The following is a 23,986-nucleotide window of genomic DNA, read 5'->3' as shown; positions in this document are numbered from 1 at the left end:
CAGATGCGAGTCAGGACGAAGAACTTCCTTCTGACGTTTCTCCCGAAACATCTTCTCCAGCCACTGAGGAGCTTCTGCCAACATCACCCCCCCCCCTCCCGACCCCCCCCTCCCTCCACACCACAGCAGCAGGCCCTGAGGTCCCCTGCTGCACGACGTATTGGTCCCGTTACTCGGGAGGGGGCACCCTGTCCATGGGCTGTATATTGGTAGATCTTGTTAAAAATAGTTTTTTGTTAAATGTTCACTGTTATTGTTGTGTTAAAAATATTGTTGAATGTTCGGGGTGAGGGTCAGTGTGCAGCCTGGTGTCAGTGGTTGCTTTCTCAATGGTCCTTCCCACTGAGCTGTGGAAAACAACGGCAACTGGAATTCAATGTGGGTAAGTGTGAGGTTATCCACTTTGGGCCCAAGAAAGTTAAATCGAGGGGTCTCTAAATGGTGAGAAACTCGGGACTGTAGAGGAGCAAGAGATTGGGGAGGCCAAGTACACATCATTTAAAGCGAGTAGACAGCAACAAAAAGCAATCACAAAGATCAGTGGAATGTAGTCCTTTATCTCAGGGTGCTGGAATACAAAGGTTAGAAGTTGTGCTTCAGTACAGAGCCTTGATCAGACCCCACCTGGAGTGCTGCGTTCAGTCTTGTGCACCGTACCTCCTGGGCCTGGCCAAGGTGGTCATTAACCGGTCCAGGCAGCTGGCAGTCGAGGGGGTCGCTCAGCCCGACTGCCGGCCTCTCTTCCGTGGTTACATTCGAGCCAGGGTGTCCCTGGAGATGGAGCACGCGGTGTCCACCGGTACGCTCACGGCCTTCTGCAAGAGGTGGGCGCCGGAGGGACTGGAGTGCAGCATTTCAACAGGGAACAGAATTTTAATTTGATTTGATTCGACAAAGGTTCCCTTTAATCTTTAATTGTTAATTTATGATTTTTGGTGCCCTCAAAAAAAAAAGGAGGGCACTTGATTGAAAGTTGCTTTTAAAATAGTTGTGCACCGTACCTCAGCAAGGATATATTGGCCTGTGTTAGTTGGGAGGGGAGCTGGAGTTGACGGGGGGTGAGCTGGAGTTGGGGGAGTGGGGAGCAGGAGTTGGGGGAGTGGGGAGGCCGGGGGGGAGATCTTGTGTTGGGGAGCGGGTGAATGAGCCGGTGTTGGGGGAGGGGTGGGGGGGAAGCTGGTGTGGGGAGGGGGAGAGAGTTTGTTCTGGGACTGTTGTACATTTCAAATCAGATTCAGAGACTCCCCTGAGCTGAACAGACCCATGGCCCTGCGGCTAAGAACGAAGGAGAAAACCGCCCCAAACATCCGCTCACACTGGGTCTCGCTCGGTCCCTGCAGAGTGGGTTGTTCCACAATGCACTTGGCAGATAATTGTGGTGGATCCGGTTGTAAGGGACACACACCGGGACCTGCACAATTGGAGAGAGGGGGATACAGTCATTCGGGGTTTAATGGGGGCAGTCACCAGCTGTAGGAAGCACACACCAACATCTGCACGGATAACGGTGGCTGCTCAGATCAACATCTGCACGGATAAAGAGAGGGGCTTTAGGGATTCGATAGTTCCAGGTCTGTACAAGCGCTCCTGTAGCACGGCCGTGCCCGGACACCACCAGCTGCAGTGAGAATTGAGCACAAGAATGTGTTTCCAGCAGTTAGGAGGCTGCCTTCTTCCCCCCACCCGATGTACCCTCCTCCCCGGGAATTCAGCAAGACTCCGCCCAGTCCGCCCACCTCTCACTTTCAGATTGCCCGGGCCTGAAATATGACCAGAGGTGGCTCCAAACTTCAAATCTGGGCCAACATGTGGAGCAACATAACGGCACATCCCCCAAAACCTCACATTAAATCAATAAACTGTAATAAAAAGCACATCAATGTATGGAGGATGGTGCAATTAAATAGTTTAACAAATCCAGGATAATTATCAGTTTCTGACATATTCACATCACCTGCAAAACATTTGAGATTAGAGCAATTATTTCTACACCTTTAGAGCTTGTTTCCTGGCTCCATACAACATTAAACTGATGCACAGAGTAAATCGGTTTGTTTAATACGGCCCTTCACTGCACAGAAAGCAAATGTGTGGTTTTCCCGCAACAAAATCTTTTTCAGCAAACCAACAAAAATCCTTGGTTGAGAAATATTGTCCAGCAGCGCCACCCAGTGACAGGATCCAGCTGGAGCTCAGCAACATTGAGACTGAAAGTGGGTTGAATCAGGAAGTGCTGAGTGTGAACATGGTTTCCAAGCAGCAGCCCGAGAGTTGGACTGAGGAGGTAACTTGTCCCATTTGTCTTGAATTCTTCAACGATCCGATTTCACTGGACTGTGGACACAACTTCTGCCGCTCCTGTATCACACGGTGTTGGGAAAAGAAGGAGACAAACTCCTGCCCGGAATGTAGAGAGGAGTTTCCAGAAATAAATCTCAAGGTTAATCGGGCCTTAGCTAGTCTGTCGGAGAAAGCTCGAAAATTAACCCTGAATCCGAGAGAGAAGGAAAATAAACCTCACTGTGAGGAACATCAGGAAGAACTGAAGCTGTTTTGTGAAACTGACAAGAAACTGATCTGTTACACTTGTATAGTTTCGCGGGAACACAGATCTCACAACTTCATGCCGATTAAAGAAGCTGTTGAAATCTACAAGGTAAAATGGATTTTATCACCTGATTATTTTATCACATTTTCCTGGTCCAGCCCTTTCATTCTGTGATTTTCTCCCGATCCCAGGATCAGCTGAAATCCTCTTTAGAATCTCTGACAGAGAAGAAATCGGTGGTTCTAGAAACGGAACGGAAACAGAAACGGCAGATTTCCGAAGTTAGGGTAAGGTCTCCCTGTGCTGATTTTCTGGGATCTCGGTTAGTTTTGTTCCCTCTATCGCGGTACATGATTATTTTTCATCTTTCATTTGGTAGGAACAGTCGAGCAGTCTGCAGACCCACATCACATCCGAGTTCACTAAAATGCACCAGATTCTCACTGAGAGAGAGCAGCGTTTAATCAGAGATCTCAGGGGAGAAGAGGAGAGGATTGTAGATACAATGGAGAAAAACCTTCGAGAAATTCAAGAAAATTTAAATTCTATTGAGGAGCAGCTTTCAAAGTTGCAGAAACAGATGGAGCAACAAGACGGGCTGACATTTCTGAAGGTGAGGATTATATTGTGGGTTAGTTGCAAAATAACCGACAATGTTGGAATAAATGCAGCATTTGCTAAAAAATTCTAAACTGATTTAAACCGATTGTTTTATCTATTCCGGGGTGGATCTGCTATTGTGACTGAACTAAGCCCCCACACTGTCTGCAGGATCTGGGAACGAGTTGCCCTGATCTTATACTTGGCCTGTAATTATTTCTGTATTCTCCAAGAGGTTAATATTCTCCTGGAGTTCACATTACATTCCTGGTCCAGTTACATTGCGTGAGTGTGTGGGTGTGTCTGATACGATGGGTGTGAGAGTCACTGTGTCTCTGAGTGAGACTGGTGTTCAGTTAGAAACATTGAAAAATAGGTGCAGGAGTAGGCCATTCGGCCCTTCGAGCCTGCACCGCCATTCAATAAGATCATGGCTGATCATTCCCTCAGTACCCCTTATGCTTTCTCTCCATACCCCTTGATCCCCTTAACCGTAAGAGCCATATCTAACTCCCTCTTGAATATATCCAGTGAACTGGCATCAACAACTCTCTGCGGCAGGGAATTCCACAGGTTAGCAACTCTGAGTGAAGATGTTTCTCCTCATCTCAGTCCTAAATGGCCTCCCCCTTATCCTAAGACTATGTCCCCTGGTTCTGGACTTCCCCAACATCGGAAACATTCTTCCCGCATCTAACCTGTCCAGTCCCGTCAGAATCTTATATGTTTCTATGAGATCCCCTCTCATCCTTCGAAACTCCAGTGAATAAAGGCCCAGTTGATCCAGTCTCTCCTCATATGACAGCGCAGCCATCCCTGGAATCAGTCTGGTGAACCTTCGCTGCACTCCTTCAATAGCAAGAACGACCTTCCTCAGACTAGGAGACCAAAACTGAACACAATATTCCAGGTGAGGCCTCATTAAGGCCCTGTACAACTGCAGTAAGACCTCCCTGCTTCTATATTCAAATCCCCTAGCTATGAAGGCCAACATAACATTTGCCTTCTTTACCACCTGCTGTACCTGCGTGCCCACTTTCAGTGACTGATGAACCATGACACCCAGGTCTCGTTGCACCTCCCCTTTTCCTAATCTGCCGCCATTCAGATAATATTCTGCCTTCGTGTTTTTGCCCCCAAAATGGATAACCTCACATTTATCCACATTATACTGCATCTGCCATGCATTTGCCCACTCACCAAACCTGTCCAAGTCACCCTGCAGCCTCTTAGCGTCCTCCTCACAGCTCACACCACCACCCAGCTTAGTGTCATCTGCAAACTTGGAGATATTACACTCTATTCCTGCATCCAAATCGTTAATGTATATTGTAAAGTGCTGGGTTCCCAGCACTGAGCCCTGCGGCACTCCACTAGTCACTGCCTGCCATTCTCAAAAGGACCCGTTTATCCCGACACTTTACTTCCTGTCTGCCAACCCCCCAGTTCCCTATCCACGTCAGTATATTATCCCTAATTGCATGTACTTTTATTTTGCACAACAATCTCTTGTGCAGGACCGTGTCAAAAGCCTTCTGAAAGTCCAAATACACCACACCCACTGGTTCTCCCTTGTCCACTCTGCTAGTTACATATTAAAAAAATTGCAGAAGATTCGTCAAGCATGATTTCCCCTTCATAAATCCATGCTGACTTGGTCCGATCCTGTCACCGCTTTCCAAATACGCTGCTATTTCGTCCTTCATGATCGATTCCAACATTTTCCCCACTGCTGATGTAAAGCTAACCAGTCTATAATTACCCGTTTTCTCTCTCCCTCCTTTTTTAAAAAGTGGTGTTACATTAACTACCCTCCAGTCCATGGGAACTGATCCAGAGTCGATAGACTGTTGGAAAATGATCACCAATGCATCCACTATTTCTTGGGCCACTTCCTTGAGCACTCTGGGATGCAGACTATCAGGCCCCGGGGATTTGTCGGCCTTCAATCCCATTAATTTTCCAAACACAATTTCCCGCCTAATAAGGATATCCTTCAGTTCCTCCTTCTCACTAGACCCACTGTCCCCTAGTACCTTCGGAAGGTTATTTGTATCTTCCTTTGTGAAGACAGAACCGAAGTATGGGTTCAATTGGTCTGCCATTTCTTTGTTCCCCATTATAATTTCACCCGAATCCGACTGCAAGGAACCTACATTTGTCTTTACTAATCTTTTTCTTTTCACATATTTATAGAAGCTTTTGCAGTCAGTTTTTATATTCCCTGTAAGCTTCCTCTCGTACTCTATTTTCCCCCTCTTAATTAAACCCTTATTCCTCCTTTGTTGAATTCTAAATTTCTCCCAGTCCTCAGCTTTGTTGCTTTTTCTACCCAATTTATATGCCTCTTCCTTGGCTTTAGCACAATCCTTAATTTCCTTTGTTAGCCATGGTTGAGCCACCTTCCCCGTTTTATTTTTACTCCAGGCAGGGATGTACATTTGCTGAAGTTCATCCATATGATCTTTAAATGTTTGCCATTGCTTATCCACCGTCAACCCTTTGAGTACCATTTACCAGTCTATTCTCGCCAATTCACGCCTCATACCGTCGAAGTTACCTTCCTTAAGTTCAGGACCCTAGTTTCCGAATTAACTTTGTCACTCTCCATCTTAATAAGGAATTCTACCATATTATGGTCACTCTTCCCCAAGGGGCCTCGCACAACAAGATTGCTCATTAGTCCCTTCTCATTACACAATACCCAGTCTAGGATGGACAGCTCCCTGGTTGGTTCCTCGACAGATTGGTCTAGAAAACCATCCCTAATACACTCCAGGAAATCCTCCTCCACTGCATTGCTACCAGTTTGGTTAGCCCAATCAATATGTAGATTAAAGTTGCCCATGATAACTGCTGTACCTTTATTGCACACATCCCTTATTTCTTGTTTTATGCTGTCCCCAACCTCACTACTACCATTTGGTGGTCTATACACAACACCCACGAGCGTTTTCTGCCCTTTGGAATTCCGCAGCTCCACCCATACCGATTCCACATCATCCAGGCTAATGTCCTTCCTTACAATTGCATTGATTTCATCTTTAACCAGCAATTCTTTCTGTCTATCCTTCCTAAATGCTGAATACCCTTGGATGTTGAGTTCCCAGCCTTGGTCCCCCTGGAGCCATGTCTCCGTGATGGCAATCACATCGTATCCATTAATTGCTATCTGCGCAGTTAATTCATCCACCTTATTCCGAATACTCCTCGCATTGAGGCACAGAGTGTTCAGGCTTGTTTTTTTAACAAACTTTGCCCCTTTAGAATTTTGCTGTAATGTGGCCCTTTTTGTTTTTTGCCTTGGGTTTCTCTGCCCTCCACTTTTACTATTCTCCTTTCTATATTTTGCTTCTGCCTCCTTGTTATTTCCCTCTGTCTCCCTGCATAGGTTCCCATCCCCCTGCCATATTAGTTGAACTCCTCCCGAACAGCACTAGCAAACACTCCCCCTAGGATATTAGTTCCGGTCCTGCCCAGGTACAGACCATCCGGTTTGTACTGGTCCCACCTCCCCCAGAACCGGTTCCAATGTCCCAGGAATTTGAATCCCCCACTTCTGCACCACTCCTCAAGCCACGTATTCATCTGAGCTATCCTGCGATTCCTACTTTGATTAGCACGTGGCACTGGTAGCAATCCTGAGATGACTACTTTTGAGGTCCTACTTTTTAATTTAGCTCCTAGCTCCCTAAATTCACCTCGTAGGACCTCATCCCATTTTTTACCAATGTCATTGGTACCTATATGCACCACGACAACTGGCTGTTCACCCTCCCTTTTCAGAATGTCCTGCACCCGCTCTGAGACATCCTTGACCCTTGCACCAGGGAGGCAACAGACTATCCTGGAGTCTTGGTTGCGGCTGCAGAAACGCCTATCTATTCCCCTTACAATTGAATCCCCTATCACTATAGCTCTCCCACTCTTTTTCCTGCCCTCCTGTGCAGCAGAGCCAGCCACGGTGCCATGAACTTGGCTGCTGCTGCTCCCCCCTGATGAGTCATCCCCCTCAACAACAGTACTCAAAGCGGTGTATCTGTTTTGCAGGGGGATGACCGCAGGGGACCCCTGCACTACCTCCCTTGCACTGCTCTTCCTGTTGGTCTTCCATTCCAGTTGGTGTACCCTTTACCTGCGGTAAGACCAACTCACTAAACGTGCTATTCACGTCATTCTCAGCATCATGCATGCTCCAGAGTGAATTCACCCGCAGCTCCAGTTCCGCAATGCGGTTCGTCAGGAGCTGGAGGTGGATACACTTCCTGCACACGTAGTACAGGAGGAGCATAACACGTGTCCGAGCTCTCCTGCCATGACTTAACCCTTAGATACACTTAAATTGGCAACAACAGTGCGAAAAGTTACTCACTGATATAGAAGATGAAAAAGAAAAACTACTTACCAATCACCAGCCAATCACTTACCCCCGTGGCTGTGACGTCACCTTTCTATTTCTTTCTACTTCTTTGTTGCCTTCTCCCTGTAGCTGCACAAGCTCCGCCTTTATAGGCCTCTCGCCGAACTCACGGACTCCCGACTCAGTGACGCACCTCCCGACCTCCCGGCCTTTATAGGCCTCTCGCCGAACTCACGGACTCCCGACTCAGCGACACACCTCCCGACCTCCCGGCCTTTATAGGCCTCTCGCCGAACTCACGGTCTCCCGACTCAGTGACGCACCTCCCGACCTCCCGGCCTTTATAGGCCTCTCGCCGAACTCACGGACTCCCGACTCAGCGACACACCTCCCGACCTCCCGGCCTTTATAGGCCTCTCGCCGAACTCACGGACTCCCGACTCAGTGACGCACCTCCCGACCTCCCGGCCTTTATAGGCCTCTCGCCGAACTCACGGACTCCCGACTCAGCGACGCACCTCCCGACCTCGCGGCCTTTATAGGCCTCTCGCCGAACTCACGGACTCCCGACTCAGCGACACACCTCCCGACCTTCACAACCTGACAACACAAATCACTTTTACCAACTGCATCCTCTTTCTACCAGATGATTTCAATAATTTTTGGTGAAATTTCTGCTGTCCAGTTTTCAAATATATCCTCTTTCTATCTGTGTGATCCCGGCAGTGAGAATTGGGAATTATCAGCATCTTGTAACAATGTGGGTGTAATTTCTGCTGTCCGGATATAGACGGTGATTCTCCATTAACTCAGATTTGTGTTTTATTGATTTCAGGAGGAAACGTGTCAGAAGAGGAGGTAGGACAAACTGTTTACTGAAACTCTGCACAATTTAGTAAAATAACTCAGCAAAGTGTTTATGGTCAATTTATAACATCAACTGTTTAATATTTACAGGACTGGTGAGGATTATTATAAACTATCATTAGCAGATGACAAGCTGTCGATTGGAAAGTTCAACGGCCCTTTACAGTACACAGCGTGGAGAGAAATGATAGATTAACCCCGGTAAAACTCTTATATTCCTTTCCCTGATTTATAAACCCAGATGAGAGGAGCCTAAACCGGCTCCCAGACCCCAGATTAAATGATCACTGATGTCCGTGTCTAGTCTGGAGGTCAGGACCTTGGCCAATATTTTATAGGCAGCATTAAGGAGTGTGTATGGTGACCATGTGGGGATAACCTTACTTTTCTTATGTATTGACATGATTGTGATGAATTTCAGAGTATCTGGTTCTGTGTCTCCAGTACAGGGTGTGGGAGGTTCAGTCGGAGGGGAGAAAGCTCCGGGATTATGGGATGTTAATCTTGGTAGGGTGGGTGTCAGTTGGTGTGGATTTTCCAGGTTAGACCTCACCGTCTGAGATTAGGGCACAGAGTGACCGTGTGCAATAGTTCAGTCCTGCATTTTCCACCTTCGGGTATATGTGAGGAGATGAGCTTCGCCCAGAGGTAGGCAGGAACTCTGAGTCATGTAGGAGGGAAGGTTTGAGGCTCCGAGGACTGAATGGAGGATAATTGGTGCAAGTCCTGTTTACCTCCTATCACAACAGGTTAGGCAGGATAGACGGGATGCTTCAGGGAGGAGTAGCCGATCCTGGAGTGTGTCTTGTGTGGGTTCAAGTAGAAGGTGAATTCCTTCTCTTTGAGGTGTGGGCCCACCATACATCCTCTGGGCCCAGGACACCACACTGATCTCGGATTGCTCCGGCTGCTGGTCCTCGGGTCCTGTATCCGCTGGGAGCTTGTCCTGTTTGGAGCGAAGAGCATAGTTTGGGTCTCCACTCCTGGTTCCTGTGCTGTCCATAGGTGGGGCGAGTGTGAGGAATGCTGATGTGGGGACTCCTCATTCGGGACACTGAACTGAAGCATCACTTTGGGTTCTCCTGTTCATCAAATTTCATTAGGATGGAGCGGCCTCCTTCTCCAGGAATGTGTATCTCCAGAGTAATGGGGAGGTTGCTGGTGATTAGTGTGACTGTCCTCTGCTCTTGGCTGAGGAGAAGGCGGCCAGCATTTGTCCCACCCACTCACTCATAAACCTGGTGTGTTCTGAGGGCGATGAGGAGGGTCTCCTGTAGAAATGCCGCTTCCACCTGTCCTTTTATGTCCATCAGTTTAGTTTTGCCGGATTGTGTGTTGGAGACTATTGTGATTTATGGATATAATGATGCTGGTTTTTTTAATATAATTTCGCTCCTCCTCTGGGTTCTCTCTTCCCCTCTGCAGCAGTTCCCCCACTTTTGCTTCTTTTCCCTTTTCCCCTTCCCTTCTCTCTTTCCTTCCGGTGCCTGTACCTTTCCCCCTCTTCCGTTCGGAAGCCCCGCCGTAGCCTCTGGTGCCGATCCCCTGTGTGTTTCTGAAGGTCCCTGGGTCACTCTGCAGCCGCTGAGAACAGCAGGGGACCGGGGGCCGCAGAGTTCCTGGTCGATCGCAGTGGTCAGCAGAGGTCAGAGTGACCCCAGGAGTGTAAACCCCCGGGTCAGAGCAGATTCCAATAACAGAACCTGGAGCCCTTTAAACACACCGCAGTTCCCGGGAATCCCCCGAATGGCCACTTTAAAAAGGGAAAGTGTTTGAATAAATCACAGCAACAAACTAAACCGCTCACTGTGTTATTGTAACTTTCCCCCAGCTCCAGCCTCTCTGACTCTGGATCCGAACACAGCCCATCCCCGGCTCATCGTGTCTGAGGACCGGACCAGTGTGAGACACGGAGACAAACGGCAGGAGCTCCCTGACACCCCGGAGAGATTTGATCCCGGTCTCTATGTCTTGGGATCGGAGGGATTCACATCAGGGAGACACTACTGGGAGGTGGAGGTGGGGAACAAGACACAGTGGGGTGTGGGAGTGGCTCGAGAGTCTGTCAACAGGAAAGGGAGAATCAGCCTGAGACCTGAGGCCGGATACTGGACTGTGTGGCTGGTGACCGGAAGTGTCTATGTTGCCCTCACCTCCCCCTCTGATACCCTCCTCACCCCGAGTGGGGATCCCCGGAAGATCGGGGTGTTCCTGGACTATGAGGGGGGACAGGTGACATTTTACAATGCAGACAACATGTCCCATCTCCACACCTTCACCCACACTTTCACTGAGACACTCTTTCCCATCTTCTGTCCGGGACAGAGTGACGGCGGGAAAAACTCCGCCCCGCTAACAATCTGTGGGTCAAAGGTCACTAACCTGTCCATCCCATAATTTCACACCACCTCCCTGCCTCCTGCCAGCTGCAAACTGATGGTCGTCGGTCTCAGTCACAGGTGGTGCGGATGGTCCCAATGTCACCTGAGGTCAGGCCGGGTACAACCGAGTGACAATGGGGGGAATTTTAACCCAAAAACGGGTGGGTTGTGGTCGGGTGGGAAGTTAAAGTGTTAAAATCTGAATCCTGACCAGAACCCGCCTCCAACCCGCCCACTTCCGGTATTAACGGAGGCGGGGCCGGGCCGGGCAGCCAATCCGCTCCCAGGAGGCGGGTCTACATTTAAATATTATAATGAGGCTGGCGTGCCTCAGATTTAACCTCCATTTTAAATGTAACTGCAGCTGGTTGGGTTTTTCAGGCCTGGTGAAAGCCGCCAGCTAATGGAAGGTGAGTACTGCTGGATCCAGGAGGTAAGCACCTTTACACTTACCTCCTGGATCCAGTGTCCCTGCCTCACCCCCTCCCCACGATCGGACAAGCCCCGAGGCCTCCGATCCCCCTCCCCATGTTCCTCCCGTCCTCCGATGTCGTCTGCCTCCTCCACCCACCCCCCCAACCCCGCCCCCATCTCCCACTCCTGCTCCTCCCGGATATTCCAAATCCTACTCCCCCACACTCCCTCCTGCCACCAATCCGCTCCTCCTGCCCCCGATCTGCTGCTCCAGACCCCTGCTTCTCCTCTGCTCCCCGGTCATTCCAGACCTCTCCCCCCGATCGCCCCCCCCGCCCCTCACTTCTCCAGCCATCCAATCGTCCCACCGCTGCTCTGACCCACGATTTGCTCCTCTGGCCCAAATCGTTACCGACACTGCCCATGCGATCCACTTGCCCTCCGATCATTACCGACACCCCTCCTCCCCCTCGATCCTCCAACCCTCCGATCATTACCGACACCCCTCCTCCCCCTCGATCCCCCGACCCTCCGATCATTACCGACACCCCTCCTCCCCCTCCTCCCCTCGACCCTCCGATCGTTACCGACACCCCTCCTCCCCCTCGATCCCCCGACCCTCCAATCGTTACCGACACCCCTCCTCCCCCTCGATCCCCCGACCCTCCGATCGTTACCAATACCCCTCCTCCCCCTCGATCCCTCGACCCTCCGATCGTTACCGATACCTCACCTCCCCCTCGATCCTCCATCCCTCCGATCGTTACCGACACCCCACCTCCCCCTCGATCCCCCGACCCTCCGATCGTTACCGACACCCCTCCTCCCCCTCCTCCCCCTCGACCCTCCGATCGTAACCGACACCCCTCCTCCCCCTCCTCCCCCTCGACCCTCCGATCGTTACCGACACCCCACCTCCCCCTCGATCCCCCGACCCTCCGATCGTTACCGATACCCCACCTCCCCCTCGATCCCCCGACCCTCCGATCGTTACCGACACCCCTCCTCCCCCTCGATCCCCCGACCCTCCGATCGTTACCGACACCCCTCCTCCCCCTCGATCCCTCGACCCTCCGACCGTTACCGAGTGCGATATGGGAACAGGACGGTTAAATGTGAATAGAATTACTGGTTTTGGTGGAGGGTAAATGCTGACATGGACGGTTTGGTCAAATGGCCTGTGTCCATGTTGTAACTTCTATGTTTTTCTCTGTATACTCACTCAGACTCTGTACACTTGCGAATATGTTGTGCTCAAGGTGTGAATCAATACAAAAAAGGTGAAGTGTGTGAGGTGGTGAGGAATGCTGTTATTTGTGGTACATTTCTTGTTCTTCCTGCCTATAGGCAACTCCTTCCTGCTCACAAAGTGCTGAGATGCAAATATGGAAAGTGGAGAGAAAAAGGTTAACGGTTCACTAACAACCCAGCGCACTCACTTTGTTAGTTCACTTTGGACAGAATGACACTGGGCACACAACTCATCACTGTGTGCAACACCTTTCATTTAACTGCACTTTCATTTACTGTCTCCCAATAATTGGGCCTTGTTCTTGGGTGGGGAAATAAATAGAGCAAAACTGGTATTTGGGATCCACGGGCAAAGTACGGAAAATGCCCGTCAGAGAGCTGTATAAATCGATCAGGGACCAGATATCTCCAGAGATATTCGGGGAGGGGTGGGGAGCGGGTTCTGTCGGTGCCCAGGGAAGGGGAAGACAGGTTGGTGTTTGGGTTGGGGGAATCTTTGGTCAGACCACAGTGCTGGGGGAGGTAGGCTGTGCCCTCCCTCTTCACCTGTTCTGTCCCTTCTCTGGTCCGCTGTACTTTTACCAACTTGTGTTTTAGTTTAAAAGTGTGTTTTAAATTCACCCTTTCTGTCCGGATGTTTCCTGTTTCCCATCTCTGCCATTTTCTCCCCTTTGCCTCAGGCCTCTCGCTGCTTTAGTTTTCTACATCCTTTGTCCATTTTGGGGCCTGGACTTTCCGTCTGTTGCGCTGGTTTGTTCCAATATATGCAAATGAGTTTGAGCGGGAACTCGAGAAATAAAACTTCTCAAAACAGACGCAATTTGGGCCCGGATTGCTGATTGCGTTCAAAGCGTAAATTCTTGGGCAATGTACTTTATTTATTTCTGTTACTTGCCTTAAAAGGTGAAGTAATGGTCCAGTTGTATAAGGCTCTGGTCAGACCACATCTGGAGCACTGCGCTCAGTTCTGGGCCCCACATCTCAGGAAGGATATGTTGGCCTTGGAGAGAGTGCAGCACAGATTGACCAGAATGATACTTGGGCTAAAAGGGTTAAATAATGGGAACAGGTTGCATAGACTTGGCTTGTATTCTGCTGAGTATAGAAGATTAAGGGCTGATATCATTGAGATGTTTAAGATGATTAAAGTATTTGATACAGTCGATAAGAGTGAAATTATTTCCTCTGGTGGGGGATTCCAGAACAAGGGGCATAACATTAAAATTAGAGCCAGGCTGTTCAGGGGTGATGTCAGGAAGCACCTCTTCACACAGAGGGTAGTGGAAATATGGAACTCTCTTCCCCAAAAAGCTGTTGAGTCTGGTTGTTGTTTGAAAATGTCATAACTGACTTTGACAGATTTTTGTTAGGTGAGGGTCTGAAGGGATATGGAACCAAACCAGATAAATGGAGTTACGATACAGATCAGCCATGGTCAAAGTGAATGATGGAACAGGCTTGAGAGACTGTCTGTCCTCTTCCTGTTCCTATGTCCCTGTGCACTTTTATCCTAACCTGATCTTGTTACATTTGTTGATCAGATTGTCCTTGTAGATTGTACCCGATGTGCACGGACAAAAACAGAAAAGCATGGGTTAAGGGGTGTGTCAGCCCGGTAAAGTGAGAGGCTGCCAGCAGATGACAGACAGCGTGCCGTGTTGACTATTGGTGTCTTTGGTCGTCTCCACAGATATAACCAGGTGCTGAAGGGACTCATTTGGTCACCAGCCGGCAGTGTGGTTCTGCCAAGATGTTGACCTGGTATTGCACAGCTTCCCAATCTCCAACCATGGAAGTTCACACACACCTTTACATTGTTTCAACATTGGTGGTCATGTTTTGAGAAAATACCTACAGGTGAAAATGTTCCATTTACTGTAATATGCAATGAAGGTGTCCTGATATCCAATGAGAGGTCAAAAGTGGGGTCCTTTAACATTCCCAAATATATTGTAACTCCCTGAACACGAGGTTTCAATTGCTGCGAGTTCTAAATGTCAATCACACAATGGAAAGCAAAATTTCATACACTTAGGTTAAATAAATAATTGTTTCCTCTGTAACCAACAGTACCACCAGTTCTATCCCTTGTAATTTGAGGCAACAGCATTTATGGTCACAGGAAGAATATGTTTTCAAATGACAATGGGTGCATTTGAAGAGTGACTTTATTTGAACAGGAATTTTAAATATAACTTACACATATATAAATATCCGAACACAATAGAAGACAAAGCAGTCAGCTTGATCAGCAGCCCATTCAACAGCTTAAACACCCACTCCCTTCCCCACCTTAAACACCCACTCCCTCCCCCACCTTAAACACCCACTCCTTCCCCCACCTTAAACACCCACTCCCTCCCCCACCTTAAACACCCACTCCCTCCCCCACCTAAAACACCCACTCCCTCCCCCACCTTAAACACTCACTTCCTCCCCCACCTTAAACACCCACTCCCTCCCCCACCTTAAACACCCACTCCCTCCCCCACCTTAAACACCCACTCCCTCCCCCACCTTAAACACCCACTCCCTCCCCCACCTTAAACACCCACTCCCTCCCCCACCTTAAACACCCACTCCCTCCCCCACCTTAAACACCCACTCCCTCCCCCACCTTAAACACCCACTCCCTCCCCCACCTTAAACACCCACTCCCTCCCCCACCTTAAACACTCACTCCCTCCCCCACCTTAAACACCCACTCCCTCCCCCACCTTAAACACCCACTCCCTCCCCCACCTTAAACACCCACTCCCTCCCCCACAGGCAGCAACTCACCAAGCCTTCTCCAACAGAACCCCCCTGACCCCTGACCCCTGACCCCCACCACCGAGAAGGACAAGAGCAGCAGGTGCATGGGAACACCACCACCCCCAAGTTCCCCACCAAGTCACACCCCATCTCCACTTGGACATATATCGGTGTTTCTTCTGTTGAAAGGAAACAAAATTGTTTCCAATACTGATGGATGCACATTTTGGACCAACATGCAGCAATATTCCTTCAGGATAACACCCAGTAGAAATCGGTAAAATTGAGTTCAGTTTAATTTATCCGGTTGAATTTGTGGCGCTGGGGCGATTTGTCTTCACAGCTCCGAAACTTGGCTTAGAAACCAAACCGTATTCGTGATGTCAAACCGACTGATATTTCCATGTATCAGTGTGGGAAGCCTAGCCAGGAGCCAGCCCCACACAAAGAGGTTCTGGGATAAGTACCGGAATGTTGGGATGAACTTTGTGTGGTCAGCTGGCGGGACCCCACTGGGAACACAAGACAAGGATGGTCCAGGGAAAGGGTGTTGGGTTCATTGTTGCTCTTAGAGAGAGAGAAAGGGAGAGAAAAAGAAAGAAATAATGAAAGAAATAGATAAAAAGAGAAAGACTTGCATTTCTATCGCGCCTTTCACAAACTCAGGATGTCCCAAATCACTTTACAGCCAATGAATTACTTTTGAAGTGTAGTCACTGTTGTATTGTAGGAAACGCGGTGGTCGATTTGTGCACAGCAAGAGATAAAGGGCCACATAATCTCTTTTTAGGTGTTGGTTTGAGGTGTAAATATTGACCAGGACACCGGGGAGAAGTCCCCTACTCGTCACAGAAATCGTGCCATGGGATCTTCTATGACCACCTGAGAAGGTAAACAGGGCCTCAGTTTAAATCTCATCCCGAAAGACGACACCTCCGACAGTGCAGCACTCCCTCAGTACTGCACTGGAGTGCCAGCCTAGATTTTGGGCTCAAGTCCCTGATGTGGGACTTGAATCCACAGCCTTCTCACTGAGAGGCTACCACTCATTTTCCAACTTCAGTTGAAAATCTTTCCGCTTATGTTTATAACGTCGCTAACACATTGTGGGCAGAGAATATCCTGCCCCGTTTTATTTACCCCCGATTCAGTCATACGTGCCGAACAGTGTGCTATTAATCAGTACATCACTACAGCAGAAACTACAAGGTAGTGTAACAGAATATACAGAAACATTTTATTATAAATACGTCCTTACCAATTACAGTGAGCGGGGTGTTAAAGCCATCCATGCATCCTGAGATATCAAATCCTGATGGGTTTGTGCAATGTACAAGGTAGAAATGATCACCATTCACTTTCCAACATAACAGAACAATACGGGTCGTCCAATTCACTGCGACGCTCTAAAATAGCGGTTTGTACAATCTGACACGGCAGGACTCAAGAAGCAAATAAGACTCTTTCGGCACAATACAGATAAGACGGTCATAAGATTCTGAAATAAAAATGAATCGGGTGATAATGGGTTGAGTTGCCATCCGGAATAAGACAACGGGTCTGTGCAGACCAAGAAAGCAGAGAGGAGCAACGGAACTGTGACGGCTGCAGCTCTGACCCTTTGTTCAATAGACTGTAGGGGTGGAATTGGACTTAGGTGGGGGGACACAAAACAGGTGGAATTGTATTTGGTGCCCGTTATATCACAGGCCCAAAATTGAGTGCTATTGACGTCAACGGAACTGAATATCGGGCCGGGCGTATAACGGGTGACCAATGCGATACCGCCCGTTTTGTGCCCCCGCCCGTGTTCTAATTTTGCTCCCCCCATTATCAACAACTGGATCTGACACAAGGGGTTTAAATATCGCCTCCTCAAATCTGAAGACCAACACACCATTAACAATGGATTCTCTCCGCACGTTAACATTTTCATTCGATGGTCCTCCAGCCGGGATACCTTTGATGTCAGGTCCATTAATAAAATTCCAGTGAATAGTAGGTCCTGAACCACTGGAAGACTTGGCACAGAAGCCTTGTGGAGAAGGACAATGCACACATCAGCCCAGCCGTGGGATCTCGAGCCTGCATCTGTCTGCACTGAAACACTCAAGTTATTGTAAGGTGACCAAGGCAACAATATACTAATAATGGGGCAGAGAGGGGGATTGTCTATCTGGCAATATCATAAACCCTTTCATGATTTCCTCTGGTCCTAGTTAAATCCTAAATACATTTTGCGTTGAAGATTATTATAATTATGATCGAAATACAGGCTAAAATGTATCTTCTGTGGGCCAGGGGGAATGTAGTGCATGTTGGAATTTTCCTTCTGACTGTGGGGGTTGGGTTTACGACAGAGGAACATTGGAACAGGAGCAGGCCATTCAGCCCCTCGAACCTGTTCCACCTTTCTATTAGATCGTGGCTGATCTGTATCTTAACTCCATCAACCGGTTTGGTTCCAAATGCCTCAATACCCTTACCCTGGATCAACTGGGCTTTTATACACTGGAGTTTAGAAGGATGAGAGGGGATCTCATAGAAATGTATAAGATTCTGACGGGACTGGATAGGTTAGATGCGGGTAGATTGTTCCCGATGTTGGGAAAATCCAGAACCAGGGGACACAGTCTTAGGATAAGGCGTAGGCCATTTAGGACTGAGATGAGGAGAAACTTCTTCACTCAGAGAGTTGTTAATCTGTGGAATTTCCTGCCGCAGAGAGTTGTTGATGCCAGTTCATTGGATATATTCAAGAGGGAGTTAGATATGGCCCTTAGGGCTAAAGGGATCAAGGGGTATGGAGAGAAAGCAGGAAAGGGGTACTGAGGTGAATGATCAGCCATGGTCTTATTGAATGCTGGTGCAGGCTCGAAGGGCCGAATGGCCTAATCCTGCACCTATTTTCTATGTTTCTAACAAAAATCTATCAATCTCAGTTTTACCATTTCCGATTGATTCCAGACTTAACAGCATTTTGCTGAGAGAGTTCCAGATTCTCACTAACCTTTGTGTGAAGAAGTGCTTCCTGACATCACCCATGGATGGCCGAGCTCTAATGTTAAGGTTATTCCCCCTTGTTCTGGACTCTCCACACCAGAGCAAGTAGTTTCTCTCTCTATTTAACCCATCAACTTCTTTAATCATCTTAATCACCTCAATTAGACCATCCGTTAATCTCCTTTACTCGAGGGAATACAAGTCTAGTCTGTGTGACCTGTCCTCATAATTTAACCCTTTTTGCCCCATTATCATTCTGGTCAACCTGCACTGCTCTTCTTCCAAGGCCAATATCACTCTCAGCTCTCTCTTTAAGCAGGAGATTCCTTGTGCCGGCCTTTAGGAACCTGTGTTGGAATTATCCTGCCCGTTGTGTCATGATACTGGACAGAACTTAACGACACACATATATATCCCGCTCTTCCCCAAATCCTGTCCAAAGCAAAAACAGTTTAAAGACCCGTACCGAGCGCCAGTTTGAGTGCAATTTGTGCCCAGATTGTTGATTGGACCCAAAGCAGAAACCCTCCCCCAGTGTTAGTGAGGTGCCCTCTCCCTCTTCACTGTCTGTAAATAACACTCATTCAGCCAATCACAGACTCCCCTTTTCCCGCTCTCTCTCTCCCCTGCCCCGCCCCCGGCGCTGACACTCGCCGATCCTCCAATCACAGCCTCCCTATCCCCGCGCGCTTCCTCCCTCCGGCCTTTGATTTTCAGATGACGCGCGCTCCTCAACCGCAGTCAGTAACACGCGGTGCTGGGAGAGGGGTTACTGAGTGTCAGTGTGAGGGAGCTGGATTAACATCAGTACAGATACAGTCAGTAACACAGTGCTGGGGGAGGGGTTACTGAGTGTCAGTGTGAGGGAGCTGGATTAACATCAGTACAGATACAGTCAGTAACACAAAGTGCTGGGGGAGGGGTTACTGAGTGACAGTGTGAGGGAGCTGGATTAACATCAGTACAGATACAGTCAGTAACACAGTGCTGGGGGAGGGGTAACTGAGTGACAGTGTGATGGAGCTGGATTAACATCAGTACAGATACAGTCAGTAACACAGTGCTGGGGGAGGGGTTACTGAGTGACAGTGTGAGGGAGCTGGATTAACATCAGTACAGATACAGTCAGTAACACAGGGTGCTGGGGGAGGGGTTACTGAGTGACAGTGTGAGGGAGCTGGATTAACATCAGTACAGATACATTTTAGGTTTAATTTGAAGACAATGGAGAGAATTTTCCATGGTTTGTGCCACTGATGGGGCTTCACAGCAACGACAGTTTATGATGTTCATGTGCTGCCTGAGAATTTTCACCATTTAAAATAGAAAGAAAATGGTGGGCAATGTATCTGTAAGTTCCCACCAGACCACCCATTGTGTGTGAAGTCCCATGGGTGGGGCAGGCCCACACAGGAATATTAGATTTGAGGCGATGGGGGGAACACAAGAACAAAAGAAATAGGAGCAGGAGTAGACTATTCGGCCACTTGAGCCTGCTCACCATTCAATAAGATCGTGGCTGATCCACCTCAACGCCACTTTCCTGCACTATCCCCATATCCCTGGATTCCCTGAACATCCAAAAATCTATCCATCTCTGTCTTGTATATACTCAACGACGGAGCCTGCACAGCTTTCTGGGGTAGAGAATTGTAAAGATTCACCACCCTGTGAGTGAAGAGATTTCACCCTGTCAATCCCCCTCAGAATATTATGGGCTGGATGTTCCGCTCCTTGGTGCTCTGGGTTTTGCCCCGGAGCGGTGTGAAAGGCAGTGTTCAGGTCTCCTGCGTCCCGTCACCATCCTCCGGTCCGGTTTTGTGGTGGCACTGAGCAGCACCGCCGGGAAGAGCTGCACCGGGTGTACAACACCTCCGGTTGTCACACCGGCAGTAGTTTGCACTTTTGCCCGATCCGTCCACCCGGAAGTGCACCTGCTCTGACCGCCTGGGAAACCAGAGCGATCCAGCATCGCCGGCGGGACAGAGAGAGGGAAAGTGCTCCGAAGGTAAGTGTGAGTGGTTCTTTTAATTTTATAGTGATTTGTGTTGTGGTCAACAACCCTAATCCTAATTCACTAACCAGTGATCCCAATCTTAAAACTAACCACTAACTCTAACCCTAATCCAAACCACTATCTCTAACCCTAATTCGAACCACTATCTCTAACCCTAATTCTAACCACTAACTCTAACCCTAATCCTAACCACGATCTCTAACCCTAATCCTAACCACTATCTCTAAACCTAATCCTAACCACTAACTCTAACCCTAATCCTCACCACTAACTCTAACCCTAATCCTAACCACTAACTCTAACCCTAATCCTAATCACTATCTCTAACCATAATCCAAACCACTATCTCAAACCCTAATCCGAATTCACTAACCTGTGATCCCAATCCTAAAACAAACCACTATCTCTAACCCTAATGTTAACCACTAACTCTAACTCTAATCCTAATCACTATGTCTAAACCTAATCCTAACCACTAACTCTAACCCTAATCCGAACCACTAACTCTAACCCTAATCCTAAACCACTAACTCTAACCCTAATCCTAACACTATCTCTAACCCTAATCCTAACCACTATCTCTAACCCTAATCCTAAACCACTAACTCTAACCCTAATCCTAACCACTATCTCTAACCCTAATCCTAAACCACTAACTCTAACCCTAATCCTAACACTATCTCTAACCCTAATCCTAACCACTATCTCTAACCCTAATCCTAACCACTATCTCTAACCCTAATCCTAAACCACTAACTCTAACCCTAATCCTAACCACTATCTCTAACCCTAATCCTAAACCACTAACTCTAACCCTAATCCTAACCCCGATGTTTAACATCCTAACCCCCTGCCAACAACCCTAATCCTAATTCACTAACCAGTGACCCCAATCTTAACCCTAACCACGAACCTCTAATCCTAATCCACTAACCGTGCAGTATCACTAATCATTGGGGAGTTGCCGATGATGCAGGTTGGTCACATTGTTAGTCGTCAGTCCGACACAAAAAGGTCGTCACCTGTAACCTTGAAAAAAGCCCGAAGGGAGTTACTTTATTTGAACAGTAAAGGTTGTTGTATATGCGTGCCTGTTTACTGTGTGATGTCTGTAACACTGTTATGCCACACTGAATGTACCCTTATGCTGTACACACCTTACCTGTACACCAGAGGGTGTTGCTGCTGGAGACCTAAGGGTTACCTGCACACTGCAGGTAACCCAGTATAAAAAGGAACTCACAGCTTGTTGTCCTCACTCAGGAGCTGTAAATAAAGGACTACAGGTCTACACAGTTTAAGTATCATACCCTGACTCGTGGAGTCATTACTAAAGGCGCCTACATACACTACAACTGGCGACGGGAATACGAGGTCACGAACTACACGCTGAACATGTCTAACCTCAGCAACTTCCAGCAATTTACAGAGGGGGAAGATTGGAACATTTTTGTGGAAAGATTGGAACATTTCTTTACAGCCAACGACCTGGATGGGACACACCGGCTACACGACCGAACAAACGCAGGGCCATGCTGCTTAGCAGTTGTGGGCCCACCATTCATTGTCTCGTCAGGGACTTACTATCCCCGGAGAAGACAACCACCAAGATCTATGAGCAATGTGTAACAATCATACAGGAACAAATAAAACCGAAAGAAAGCATCCTCACAGCCAGGCACCGGTTCTACACTTACCGGCGACCTGAGGGCCAAGAAATTGCTAATATGCTGCACACTTAAGAAGACTAGCTGCTCCGTGTGATTTTGGCGACCACCTTAATGAAGCACTAAGGACATATTTGTCATCGGAATCGGCCACGAAGGCCTCCTACACAAATTGTTCTCGGCTGACATCACGGTCACCCTGCAGAAAGTAATCCAAGTGAGCCAGGCCGACATGGTTTCGGCCGGCGACTCCAGGCGAATACTGACCCAGGACTCTAAACCGGCGAGTGCAGTGCACCGCATGGATACTTCTAAAGGCAGAAATACTGCCCCGAGTCCCGCAACCCTGAGTCCGGCAAACCGGATGGCCCCGTGCTGGCGCTGTGGAGGAAACCACAGGGCCCACCCGTGCCACTACAAAGACTATACATGCAAAGGCTGCAAAGAGAAAGGGCACCTTCAGAGAATGTGCAGAAAAGGCTTTACTCACCGTGTCTCTGATGAGCTGGCTGATCACCGGGCTCTGACACAGATGAAGATGAAGTTGCTCAAACCCTGGAAGAAGAGTATGGAATCTTCACCTGCTCCACCGAAAGTTCTCCGTGGACGATGGAAGTGGACATCGCTGGGGTCCCAGTTTCCATGGAAATCGACACAGGGGCGAGCCAGTCTGTGATGAGCCAAATGACCTTTCAAAAAATTTGGATGAATCCCGCCACTCGACCAAAACTGTCTCCTGTCCAGGCGAAGCTGCTCACCTATACCAAAGGTAAAATCCCAGTCGTTGGCAGCGTAGACATCCAGGTCTCCCAGGGCGGCGTGTTGAACAACCTCCCCGTGGATTGTAGCCGGTGACGGTCCCACGCTGCTGGGCAGGAATTGGATGAACCCGGTTCACATCAGGCGAAGTGGCCCTGTGGAAGAAAAGACCACCACAGCCCACCTGCAGGAAAGCCAGGAAATGGCTGCAAAACCAACACCTCGAGGAGAAAAACTTGTAATCAAACTGGCCACCGCCATGCCACGAGGAGCATTGGAGGAGCACCACATGACACCGAGCGGCCAATCGGATTTGAAGGCGCCCTTAAAGGAGACTTGTAATCAATAAAATTTAAAGGGGAAGTTTCAACTACTTGAGTACACAGGCTTTAAAACCAAAGATGCAATTTAAGGGTGCAAATATGAAAATGTATGCAATGTAACCATGAATTGTGATGCTGGTTTAACTAATGTGACTAATGAGATGAATGCAGGTGTCAGTAAGGTTAAGAACAAGTTTATTATGCTTAACAATAATGATAGAGAATGTGAAATGCCTAATGTAACCATGTCTGTTAAAACCAGGACGCCCAAAAGTGATGCAAATGCTACAATGTATAATGCAGGCTCGACTATGTGTGATCAGAGCCACGGTGTCATGTATACCAGTAGGACACTGCCAAAGGACATTGGGTCCTACAGGGACAATGCTGATGCCAATGGAATCCCCCTGTGGGAGACCCCCAGGTCCAGCAGGCTACCTGACCATGTAGCCTGGACCTTTGGAACGAATGTGATGCCCCTTTCAGGACACACACACAGCCAGTGGGAGCAGACCCACTACAGGGACAGTGGTCAATGGGCAGCCCAGCCACCACCAATGGCAACCTGCACCAGACCAGCCCTACAGCCCCTGGCCACCAGGGCCAACACCAGGAGCATGAGACCAATACCCTCCAGCTTCCCTGTCAAACCCCAGGATGACCTGACCCTCATCCAAATTGGTGGACAAGGAGCCCACCCAGTCTTGAGGTCCTGCCCACCACCCCACAACTACCCACATCACAGTGTATACACACCACCCACTGCTGCCGTGACTACTCCACCTGAGGGATCCCACAACAGTGACACCCACTTGGTCTGTGTGTGAGGGGATGGGGGAAATGTACGAGGCCAACCTCAAGCACAGGGGTCACACCTGGCAACCACACACCCCTCACCACAACCTCCCATAGCCCACCACTGATCACCCCCCCTGGTCATGATGATAAGGATATGAAAAATGCTTCGGCGGGAATATTGTTGTGTATGCGTGCCTGTTTACTGTGTGATGTCTGTAACACTGTTATGCCACACTGAATGTAC

The 23,986-nt window shown here is 48.7% G+C and overlaps 1 protein-coding gene across 1 annotated transcript; it reads left to right on the top strand.

Annotated features, from left to right (window-relative positions):
* The first annotated feature begins 1,331 nt into the window (after positions 1–1,331).
* LOC139229783 (zinc-binding protein A33-like) lies at positions 1,332–12,838 on the top strand. Its single transcript, XM_070861367.1, has 6 exons — positions 1,332–2,656; positions 2,740–2,835; positions 2,928–3,161; positions 8,344–8,366; positions 8,466–8,569; positions 10,195–12,838. Exons 1-6 carry the CDS (start codon positions 2,087–2,089, stop codon positions 10,770–10,772), a joined length of 1,605 nt encoding a protein of 534 aa, XP_070717468.1. The 5' UTR covers positions 1,332–2,086; the 3' UTR covers positions 10,773–12,838.
* Positions 12,839–23,986: the final 11,148 nt, after the last annotated feature.

This window comes from Pristiophorus japonicus, chromosome 19 (genome assembly GCF_044704955.1).
Source record: "Pristiophorus japonicus isolate sPriJap1 chromosome 19, sPriJap1.hap1, whole genome shotgun sequence".
Taxonomy (NCBI): Eukaryota; Metazoa; Chordata; class Chondrichthyes; family Pristiophoridae; genus Pristiophorus; species Pristiophorus japonicus.
The sequence above is the reverse complement of the archived record's forward strand: the minus strand, read 5'-3'. Positions and strand labels throughout refer to the sequence as shown.